At 38.7% G+C, this 12,359-nt stretch overlaps 1 gene segment (V, D, J or C); it reads right to left on the bottom strand.

Annotated features, from left to right (window-relative positions):
* Nucleotides 1-11,115: 11,115 nt before the first annotated feature.
* LOC118842024 lies at nucleotides 11,116-11,673 on the bottom strand. The segment is given in 2 exon segments: nucleotides 11,116-11,486; nucleotides 11,572-11,673. Coding segments are annotated over 2 exon segments (417 nt in total).
* Between the last annotated feature and the right edge of the window lie 686 nt (nucleotides 11,674-12,359).

Below are 12,359 nucleotides of genomic sequence, written 5' to 3'. Positions count from 1 at the left end.
CACTGACATCAGCCTGGAGGTGTCTACACTTCACTCAGACCAAATCTCAGCATCTGGAGCAGGCCTGAGCAATGTATGGCCTGCTTTATGTTCTCTACATTTTTCAAGGTCTGCCTGAAATTTTTCAGCATGCTGTATGTTTTATAGGCTTGCTTTGGAGTCTTTTGTGAGGTCTGCTCAAGATGTCATAAGAGGACAACTGCTTTATTCCTTTATGTTTGCTATTCTATGTTCATTTCCTGGCAATGTCTATCTTTTTGTGGAGGAAATCTGGAAAGCCTGGAAATTTCTGAACTACTCTACCATCCTCCTATAATGTTCAGAAATCTACTTTTATATCTTCTTTACTGAACAAATAATAGGAGATCTCTGGTGTCTCATCCTTTTCTGGGTTATATCCATACTGCAAGGATTCCAAGCCTTGTCTATTTGTCTCTGTATATTTTTTCCCTCTGGTAAAGAACTTGTCTTTCATTGCCCTGTGTTTGCTCAATAAGTCTTTAGACAAAGTATAATTCAAAGAATTTTCATAAAACACTAAAAAGAACACGGTTTATATGATCTCCCTTCCAGTCTTGATTCTATGTATTTTGATTTCAGGAGCACAGGGGGAGCCTCAACGCCTCTCTTCCCTTCCCAAATAATACTTTCATTTTCTTTGATGATGATTAATTAGAATGCCTTTAAACAGTGAATGAAGATATTTGTATTCATAATGGATCAAAAGAATTCTTGCCATGGTTTTGTTTGAATTACTCTGGTTATGAATTTGTTTGCCTTCTATAAATTCACAGCTTGTCAAGCTCATATTTTTGATTGTCATCTCTGACAATGCTTGCCATGGATACACTGAATTGTTTTCTTAAATAAAATCATCACACTTAGTGAATCTCAGAGATCATTGGCACCAATGTCATCTCAGGATATCTAAATTATGTCCAGGGAAGACATTAAACATTCACGATATAAGGTCATTCACCAAGAATTCATGTCTTCCTTCCATGTATTTCCCAATGGTTTGATGCTATAACTCATTCTCTCTTCTTTTACTTTCTAACAATAGCCACACCCTGTGGGCACAGGGAGCCAAATACACTGACATCCTTTCTGGCAAATTGCTCCCATAATTATTCCTTACTTAAAATCTTAGTCTTCATTCACTCCTGTTTTGCTGTTTCCTTCCCTACTCCCAAGATATACTTAGGTCTCCCCCTACCATATAATAAATACTGGTAGATTTTACAATTCCATGAGAACTTATAAGCCTCTGTCTCTCTTCCACTCCCTATTTCTGTGACCCAGTGATCCACCACATAAGAATCTGGCTTTTGAGATTATAAATAGCATGCACCTAAAACCATCAACAACCATTATATGGAATGGAGATAAGCTAGATCCATTCCCAATAAGATCAGGGGTAAAATTAGGATGTCCATTATCACCCCTATTATTCAATTTGGTACTACAAATGTTAGCTTTAGCAATAAGAAAAGAAAAAGAAATTGACAGATTTAGAATAAGCAAAGAAGAATCTAAGTTATCTCTCTTTGCAGATGATAAGATGATTACTTAGAGAATCCTAGAGAATGAAGTAAAAAAAAAACTACTTGAAATAATAAACAACTTTAGCAAAGTTGCAGGATATAAAATAAACCCACATAAATCCTCTGGATTCCCATATATTACTAACAAAGCCCAACAGCAAGAGATAGAAAGAGAAATTCCATTTAAAGTCACCCTAGAAACTATAAAATATTTGGGAGTCTACCTGCCAAGACAAACCCAGGGCCTATATGAACACAATTACAAAACACTTTTCAAAGAAATAAAGTCAGATCTAAATAAATGGGAAAACATCAGTTGCTTATGGTTAGGCTGAGCTATTATAGTAAAAATGACAATTTTAACTAAATTAATTTACTTATTCAGTGCCATACCAATCAAACTACCAAAAAATTATTTCACAAACTTGGATTAAATAATAACAAAATTCATCTGGAAAAACAAAAGGTCCAGTATATCAAGGGAATTAATGAAAAGAAATGCTAGGTAAGGTGGCCTAGTGATACCAGCTATTAAGCTGTATTGTAAAGCAGCAGTCATTAAAACTACTTGGTACTGGCTAAGAAACAGAGTGGGGGATCAGTGGAATAGGTTAGGTGCACAAGACACAATAGTTAACAACCATAGCAATCTACTCTTTGATAAACCCAAAGAATTCAGCTTCTGGGTTAAGAATTCACTATTCCACAAAAACTGCTGGGAAAATTGTAAGCCAACATCTTACACTGTATTCCAAAATAAAGTCCAAATGGGTTCATGATTTAGGAATAAAGGCTGATACTATAAGCAGTTTGAGAGAGTAAGGAATAGACTACCTGTCTGATTTATGGAAAAGGGAAGAATTCAAGACCCAACAAGAGATAGGGAGTGTTACAAAATGGAAAATGGATTATTTTGACTATGTTAAGTTGAAAAGTTTGTTTTTTATAAACAAATCCAATGCAACAAATATTAGTAGGGAAACAGAAAACTATAAAAAAATCTTTACAACCAGTGTCTCTGATAAAGGCCTCATATCAAAAACATACAGGGAACTGAACCAAATATATTTTTTGTAATAAATTTCTTTATTTATTTTTGGTTTACCACACACGGTTCTACATAGTTTTGAGTTCCAGATTTTCTCCCCTCCCTCCCCCCTCCCTCCCCAAGACGGCATGGAGTCTCATATAACTGTCATGAATGACTTTGCATTGAATTAATTTATGCACTAGTCAAATCATGGAGAAGAATTTTGACCAATGGAATGAATCATGAGAAAGAAGAAACAGAACCAAAAAAAAAAACCCCAAAAACAAAAACAAAAGAGAAGCAGAAAAGGCGAGCATGTAGTGTGCCTCAGTCTGTATTCAAACTTCGCAGTTCTTTGTCTGGATGAAGATAGCATTCTCCAGATAGCATTCTCCATCGTGAGTCCCCTGGAGTTGTCCTTGCCCCTTAGGTTGCTGAGAAAAGCGCAGTATGTCAGGGTTGGTCCTCACGGAATCCACATATCTGTGGCTGTGCACAACGTTCTCCTGGCTCTGCTCCGCTCACTCAGCATTATGTCGTGTAGGTTTTTCCAGGTTGTTATGAAGTCTGCATCATCCCCATTTCTTATGGCACAATATTATTCCATCACCTTCATATACCACAGCTTGTTCAGCCATTCCCCAATTGATGGGCATCCCTTTGCTTTCCAGTTCTTGGCTACCACAAAGAGAGCTGCTATAAATATTCTTGTACATATGGGTCCTTTCCCCGCTTGCGTGATTTCTTCAACAATGTTCCAATTTCCCCACATCCTTTCCAGCATTTATCATTCTCCTGATTTGTTATTTTAGCCAATCTGACAGGAGAGATGTGGTATCTAAGAGTTGTTTTGATTTACATTTCTCTAATCAGCAGCGATCCAGAGCATTTTTCCATATGCCTGTAGATAGCTTTAATTTCTTCCTCTGAAAACTGCCTGTTCATATCCTTTGACCATTTCTCAATTGGGGAATGGCTTGTATTCCTATATATTTGGCTCAGCTCCCTGTATATTTTAGAGGTGAGGCCTTTATCAGAGATACTAGTTGTAAAGATTTTCTCCCAATTTTCTGCTTCCCTCCTAATTCTTGTTGCATTGGCTTTTTTTGTACAAAAACATTTCAATTTGACATAATCAAAATTATCCATTTTGCATTTTGTAGTGCTCTCTATCTCTTGTTGGGTCATGAATTCTTTACTTTTCCACAAATCTGATAAGTAAACTATTCCTTGCTTTCCCAAATTACTTAGAGTATCAACTTTTACTCCTAAATCATGAACCCATTTTGACTTTATTTTGGTATATGGTGTATATGGTGTCTATGCCCAGTTTTTGCCCTACCATTTTCCAATTTTCCCAACAGTTTTTGTAAAATAGTGAATTATTAGCCCAGAAACTGGCCTCTTTGGGTTTATCAAAGAGTAGATTGCTAAACTTGTTGATTTCACCTACTTGTGTACCTATCCTATTCCACTGATCCACACCCCTGTTTCTTAACCAGTACCAGGCAGTTTTGATGACTGCTGCTGTGTAGTACAGTTTAATATCTGGTGTGGCTAAACCACCATCTGAACCAAATATATAAGAATACAAGTCATTCTCCAATTGAGAAATGGTCAAATGATATGAACAGGCAATTTTCAGAGGAAGAAATGAAAGATATCTATGGTCACATGAAAAAATGCTCTAAATCACTAGTGATTAGAGAGATGCAAGTCAAAACAGCTCTTGGGTACCACACCTCTCCTGCCAGATTGGCTAGTATGTCAAAAAAGGAAAATGATAAATGCTAGAACAGGATGTGGGAAAATTGGAGCATTGCTACATTGTTGGTGGAATTGTGAACTGATCAAGCCATTCTGGAGACCAATTTATAACTATGCCCAAAGGGCTATAAAATGTGTATACCCTTTGAACCAGCAATACCACTTCTAGGGCTATGTCCCAAATTGGAAATCCAGGGGATGCCCATCAACTGGGAATGGCTAAACAAACTGTAGTATATGAATATAATGGAAGACAATTGTGCTATAAGAAATGATGAGCAGACAGAACTTCATTATAACCTGCAGTGACTTGCTGAGTGAGGGAAGCAGAACCAGGATATCGATATACAAGATTAGAGACACACAGTATCTGTAAGGACAAACTTTGATAGACTTGACTCCTCTCATCAATGCAAGGTTGAAAGACAGCTCCAAAAGACTCAAGATGGAAAAAGCTATACACATTCAGAGAAAGAAACACAGAGTGGCAATGCATATGTAGGCAAACTATTTGCTGTCTTTTTTTCCTTCTTTTTTGGTTTTGCTTCTTCTTTCTCATGATTCATTCCATTGTTTATAATGCTTCTTTACAACTGGACTGTTATGTAAATAAGTTCAAGGTGAAGGTACACATAAAGTGTACATTGGATTACATGCCATCTTGGGGAGGAGGGAGCAAGAAGGGGAGGGAGAGAGAATTTGGACCCCAAAAACCTGTGTAACTGAATGTTGTAAACAAAAAGAAAAAAATAAAGTTATTTTTTTAAAAAATCCCAAAAGGAAAACTCCAAGGAATATTGTAGCTAAATTCATGAGTTCTCAGGTCAAGGAGAAAATAGTGCAAGCAGCTAGAAAGAAACAATTTGAACATTTGTGGAAACAATCAGGATAACACAAGACCTAGCCGCTTCTCCGTTAAGGGATTGAAAGTCTTGGAATATGATATTCTGGAGATCACAAGAGCTAGAATTAAAACCAAGAATCACCTACCCACCAAAAATGACTGTAGGGGAAAATGGATTTTCAATGAAATAGAGGACTTCCAGCATTCTTGATGTAAAGATCAGGGCTGAATAGAACATTTGACTTTCAAATATAAGAATCTTCTTGAAAAGGTAAACAGGAAAGAGAAATGATAAAGTATTCATTGAAGTTGAACTGTTTAAATTCTGGCAGGGAAAGATGATATTTGTAACTCATGAGACCTTTCTCACTATTAGGGTAGTTGAAGGGAATATTCATTATATATAGAAAGAGGGCACAGGGTGAGTTGAATAGGAAATGATTATATCTATAAAACAAAATTAAGAGGTGAGAGAGGAATATATTGGGAGAAAGAGAAAGGGAGAGATAGAATGAGAAAAATTATCTCACATAAAAGAGGCAAGGAAAAGCTGTTATAATGGAAGGGAAGGGGGAGAGGAGAAAGAAAATGTGTGAACCTTACAATCTTCAGATTTGGCTAAAGGTGGGAATGACATAGACACTCACTTGGGTATCTTTTTTTATAATTTATTTATTTATTTAACATATTTAGTTTTCAGCATTGATTTTCACAATAGTTTGAATTCCAAATTTTCTCCCCATTTCTACCCTCACCCCCACTCCAAGATGGCATATATTCTGGTTGCGTGTTCCCCAGTCAGCCCTCCCCTCTATCACCCCCTTCCCCTCTCATCCCCTTTTCCCTTACTTTCTTGTAGGGCAAGATAAATTTATATGCCCCATTGCCTGTGTATCTTATTTTTTAGTTGCATGCAAAACTTTTTTTTTTGTTTTTGAACATCTGTTTTTAAAACTTTGAGTTCCAAATTCTCTCGCCTCTTCCCTTCCCACCCACCCTCCCTAGGAAGTCGAGCAATTCAACCTAGGCCACATGTGTATCATTTGGTATAAGCCTTCCAGAATACTCATGTTGTGAAAGACTAATTACATTTTGCTCCTTCCCAACCCATCCCGCTTTATTGAATTTTATCCCTTGACCCTGTCCCCTTTCCAAAGTGTTTGTTTTTGATTACCTCCACCCCCATCTTCCCTTCCCTCCATCATCCCCCCCCTTTTTTTTTTTATCTTCCTCCCTCTTCTTTCCTGTGGGGTAAGATACACAACTGAGTATGTATGGTATTCCCTCCTCAGGCCAAATCTGATGAGAGCAAGGTTCACTCATTCCCCCCTCACCTGCCCTCTCCCCTCCTCCCGCAGAACTGCTTCCTCTTGCCACCTTTATGTGAGATAATCCACCCCATTCTATCTCTCCCTATCTCCCTCTCTCAGTATGTTTCTCTCTCATCCCTTAATTTCATTTTATTTCTTTTAGATATCTTCCCTTCATCTTCAACTCACCCTGTGTCTGCTCTCTCTCTTTTACATATATATATACATATATATATATATATACACATATACACACACATATATATACACATAGATATATACATACATACACATTCACTTATATATATATACATAAAAACATATATATGCATATTCCCTTCAGCTACCCTAATACTGAGGTCTCATGAATCATACATGTCATCTTTCCATGTAGGAATGCAAACAAAACAGTTCAACTTTAGTAAGTCCCTTGCAATTTCTGTTTCTTGATTACCTTTTCATGCTTTTCTTGATTCTTGCGTTTGAAAGTCAAATTTTCTATTCAGTTCTGGTCTTTTCACTGAGAAAGCTTGAAAGTCCTCTATTTTATTGAAAATCCATATTTTGCCTTGGAGCTTGATACTCAGTTTTGCTGGGTAGGTGATTCTAGGTTTTAATGCTAGCTCCATTGACCTCTGGAATATCGCATTCCAAGCCCTTCGATCTCTTAATGTAGAAGCTGCCAGATGTTGGGTTATTCTGATTGGGTTTCCACAATACTCAAATTGTTTCTTTCTAGCTGCTTGCAGTATTTTCTCCTTGATCTGGGAGCTCTGGAATTTGGCAACAATATTCCTAGGAGATTTCTTTTTGGGATCTATTTGAGGAGGCGATCGATGGATTCTTTCCATTTCTATTTTGCCCTGTGGCTCTAGAATATCAGGGCAGTTCTCCTTGATAATTTCTTGAAAGATGATATCTAGGCTCTTTTTTTTGATCATGGCTTTCAGGTAGTCCAATAATGCTTAAATTATGTCTCCTGGATCTATTTTCCAGGTCAGTGGTTTTTCCAATGAGATATTTCACATTGTCTTCCATTTCTTCATTCCTTTGGTTCTGTTTTATAATATCCTGATTTCTCATAAAGTCACTAGCTTCCACTTGCTCCAATCTAATTTTTAAAGTAGTATTTTCTTCAGTGGTCTTTTGGACCTCCTTTTCCATTTGGCTAATTCTGCCTTGCAAGGCATTCCTCTCCTCATTTGCTTTTTGGAGCTCTTTTGCCATTTGAGTTAATCTATTTTTTAAGGTGTTGTTTTCTTCAGTGTTTTTTCAGTATTTTTTGGGGTCTCCTTTAGCAAGTCATTGACTTGTTTTTCATGGTTTTCTTGCATCCTTCTCATTTCTCTTCCCAATTTTTCCTCTACTTCTCTAACTTGCTTTTCCAAATCCTTTTTGAGCTCTTCCATGGCCTGGGACCAGTTCATGTTTTTCTTGGAGGCTTTGGTTATAGGCTCTATGACTTTGTTGTCTTCTTTAGGCTGTATGTTTTGGTCTTCTTTGTCACTAAAGAAAGAATCCAAAGTCTGAGACTGAATCTGGGTGTGCTTTCGCTGCCTGGCCATATTCCCATCCAACTAACTTGACCCTTGAGTTTTTCAGTAGGGTATGACTGCTTGTAGACTAAAGAGTTCTGTGTTCCACGTTTAGGGGGGAGGTGCCAGCTCTGTCACACCAGCACTACTCCTTCCCCAAGAACTCCCAGCCCGAACTGGGCTTAGATCTTCAGGAGGCTGTGCACTCCTGCTCTGATCTGCCACTTAATTCCTCCCACCAGGTGGGCCTGGGGCCAGAAGCAGCAGCAACTATAGCTGCCCCACCTCCGCTGCCCCCAGGACTGGAAGCCGAACCGAGAACTCCTTCCACTCCTGAAGCTTTTCACACTAACCTTCTCCACAGTCTTTGGTGTTTGTGGGTTGAGGAGTGTGGTAACTGCCGTAGCACATTGATTCAGGGTGTTAGGGCCCCCTCAGCCCAATTCCAAGTTTGGTTGGTCCACACCACTCAGGCTGGGTTCTGCTCCACTCCATTCCCAGTGCCGAGCTCCCAGCTCCCAGCTCCGTGTGGGATAGACCTCACCCAGAGACCATTCAGGCTGTCCTGTGCTGGAGCCCTGCTTTCCTCTGCTGTTCTGTGGGTTCTCCCATTCTAGAATTGGTTCAGAGCCATTTTTTATAGGTTTTTGGAGGGATTCGGCAGGGAGCTCAAGCTGGTCCCTGCTTTCCAGCCGCCATCTTGGCTCCACCCCTTTTCATTCTTTTCACTTGGGTATCTTACTCTACAGGAAAGTGGGGGGGAAAGGATGGGGGAGGTTTGTTAGAAGGGAGCACAGATTGGAGGAAGGGATAGTCAGAAGCAAACACTTTTGAAAAGGGACAGAGTCAAAGAAAAAATAGAATAAATGGGAGTTGGTATAGGATGGAGGGAAATATAATTAGTCTTTCACAAATTGTGTATTATGGAAATGTTTCACATGAAAACATATATACAACATATATTGAATTGCTTGCCTTCTCAATGATGGTGGGTGGAGAGGGAAGAACGGAGAGAATTTGGAAGTAAAAGTTCTAAAAACAAATGTAAAAAACTGTATTTACATGCAACTGGGAAATAACATATACAGCCAATGGGGCATAAAAATCTGTCTTGGCCTACAAGAAAGTAATGGGGAAGGAAATGGGGGGTGAGTGGGGTGATAGAAGGGAGGGCACACTGGGGAAAAGGGCAATCAGAATACCTGCCCTCTCATGGTGTGGGGGAGCAAAGAGATGGGGAGAAATTCAGTAACTCAAAATCTTGTGGAAATGAATTTTGAAAACAAAAACATAAAATAATATTAAAAGGCAAATAAATAAAAAATAAAACCCTAAAGAACATTTTATCACACTTGTTCCATGAGGGTAAAGGGTGAAGATGGGAAACTGAGGGTGGGGGATTTATGATGTCCATTAGGACCTTTCCAAAAAACAAATTATTTCCTTATCAGCCATTAGCTCTGTGAAATCTTGCACAACAGAAATAATCTGAATTGTGTGAATTCTGCAATTTTTCTTCCCTGGCATGGGACTTTTATTTTTATTTTTTTGACATTGCTTCACAATCTTTCAAAAAAGATAAAAAGTATGTGTGTTATATAGAATATAGATAAATTTTACAAATAGGGTTTTTTTGCTTTATAAATTCTCTTGGAGATATAGACTTGGCAGTGGTATTGTTGGATCAAAGGGTATACTTCTGTGGTGGCCAAGAACTGGTAACTGAGGGGATGTCCGTCAATTGGGGAATGGCCGAACAAGCTATGATATATGATTGTGATAAAATATTGTTGGGCTTGTAGAAATGACAAGCCTGATTTCAGAAAAATCCAAAAACCTTTATTGAACTGATGCAAAATGGAGTGAGCAGAACTACAACAAAGTTGTACACAGTAACAGCAACATTGTGTGATGATCAACTGTGATAAACTTAGGTTCTTCTCAGCAGTACAATGATCCAAGCCATTCCCAAGGAAATCATGATGAAGTATGCTATCCATCTTCAGAGAAAGAACTATAGAGTCTGAATGCAGATTAATTAGTATTTTCACTTTTTTTTCTTTCTTCTGGTTTTTCCCTTTACTTTTGATTCTTCTTTCACAACATGACTAATGTGGAAATATGTTTAACATGATTGTACTCGGATAGCCTATATCAGATTACTTGCTATCTTAGGGAGGTAGAAAGGAAGGGAGGGAATATAAATAAATATAAATATATACTGGGAATAAATAAAGGCAAAAAATAGTACCTGTTTTTAAGAAGGTCAGTCCCATTCAGAGAGAAAACTTAAAAATAATAATTACATGTGTACATATATATTATAATTACAAATATATGCTGTGCAAAGAGAAGATTGGGAAAGTAGAAGAGGCGAGATTTTAGGTAAGATCTGAAGGAAGTCAGGGGGCAGGAGGCAGGGATGAGGGGGAAAAGAATTCTAGCCAGTGCAAATACATATGGTAGAGAGACAGAATCTCTTCTGAAAGACACAGCAAGGAAGTCAGTGTGGCTGGATTGCTGAGTATGTGAAAGGGAATAAGGTAGAATAAGAGAGGAAGGAGCCATGCTATGGAAGGATTTAAAAGCCAAATAGGATTGAATATTTTATCCTGGAGTTAATAACAAGTCTCTGGAATTTAGATGAAACGGTCAGGCAGGCCTATGCTTTAGGAAGATAATTTTGATAGCTGAGGTAAGTATAGAGTGGAATGAAGACAGTACTAGGGCTGGGAGAACAACCAACAGGCTCGCATAATAGTCCAGGTTGAGCTGGTAAGAGGCTGCCTCAGGGTGGCTGCAGTACCTGAGGAGAAAAGGGAGAGTATACTAGATATGTGATGAAAGTAGAATTGACAGGAGAGACTGAATAGGGTGTGGGGGTGGGGGTGAGAGTGAGCCATTGAAAATGATAGCTAGATACTGGTAAATATATATATAGCCAGTTTATAGCTAGTTTCTTCTCCTGGGACAGAAGAAAAATAACAAAGACCATAAATAGAAATGGTTCAGATTCACTCTACACCTGTTACTGGATCTAGGCATCTTGTACTCCATGCATCATGACCTCAGGCCCCTTCTGGACTCACTGGCACATCCCTTCCTGGCAGGGGAAGTTTCTGTCTGGTCTCACATTCCTTTTTCTCACTGTGTCTCTTGCACAGTAATACAAAGCTGTATCCCCAGTATTAAGGGAATTCATCTGTAGTTGTAACATGCTGTTGCCATCATCTCTGGAGATGGTGAATCGACCTTTCACAGAGTCTGCATAGTATTTACTACCACTACTAGTAATTCCTGCAACCCATTCCAGTCCCTTCCCTGGAGCCTGGCGGACCCAATGCATGTCGTAGTTGCTGAAGGTAAATCCAGAACCTTTGCAGGAGAGACTCAGAGATCCTCCAGGCTGTCTCACATCTCCCCCAGACTCCACCAGCTGCACATCACACTGGACACCTGCAACACAGAGACATGGCATTAATATCAATAGTCACATTAAGTCACCATTTCATATTGTCCCTCTCTCTATTCATAAAACTACCTTGGAAAATACTCAGAAGGAAAATCCACTTAAGTTTAAATTTCATGGTGAGTTCCTAGGTGAGTCCTCTGCACAGAAAGGCACAAAGAACTTGAACTTGTCTCCCACAGATACAGGTACAGGTTTGGGGCTGCTTTTCATCCCAAGAAGGAGGGACCCAATTTGCATGTCTTGCTCTATTCAAAAAGAGGAAGAACCCCTTCTTGTACCCAGTGAGAAGCCTCTTTCCTGAACTTCAGCAAGAAAACTCTCAAAGAGCTGGTTCCAAAGCACTGGAGAATGTTGATGACTCTGAGATTTCCAGAACTGATGGTTTTGACTCAGTGTCAGTCACGCTACATCACTTCCACAAATGGAGCACATGTAATAGGCTTTTCTATGTTACTAATAAACTTCTAACCAATGTTAATCCCATTTCAGATTTTCAAAGCTCCTCAACCAACTTCAATTTCCAATAACCAATAAATTCAATCTGTTTTATGAATCACTTTCCTCTGAGTGTCTCTGGTCCTGATCCTTGGCATTCTACTGGGTCCTGAGCTAACTTTTTGTCTCCTTTTACGTAGGATTACATTTTACCTATATCAGAATCTCTTGCGAAAGAAACAGCAAGGAGGTCAGTGTCACTAAGTTGTGGAAGGGAATAAGGTAGAATAAGATAGGAAAGAGCCATGCTATGGAAAGATTTAAAAGCCAAATAAGATTGAATATTTTATTCTGGAGGTTATAACAAGTCTCTGGAATTTGGAGGAAGTGGTCAGGCCTGTGCTTTAGGGAGATGATTTTGA

The sequence above is a fragment of the Trichosurus vulpecula genome, chromosome 3 (assembly GCF_011100635.1).
Source record: "Trichosurus vulpecula isolate mTriVul1 chromosome 3, mTriVul1.pri, whole genome shotgun sequence".
NCBI classification, from domain to species: Eukaryota; Metazoa; Chordata; class Mammalia; order Diprotodontia; family Phalangeridae; genus Trichosurus; species Trichosurus vulpecula.
This window is presented reverse-complemented; position numbering and strand designations above follow the sequence as displayed.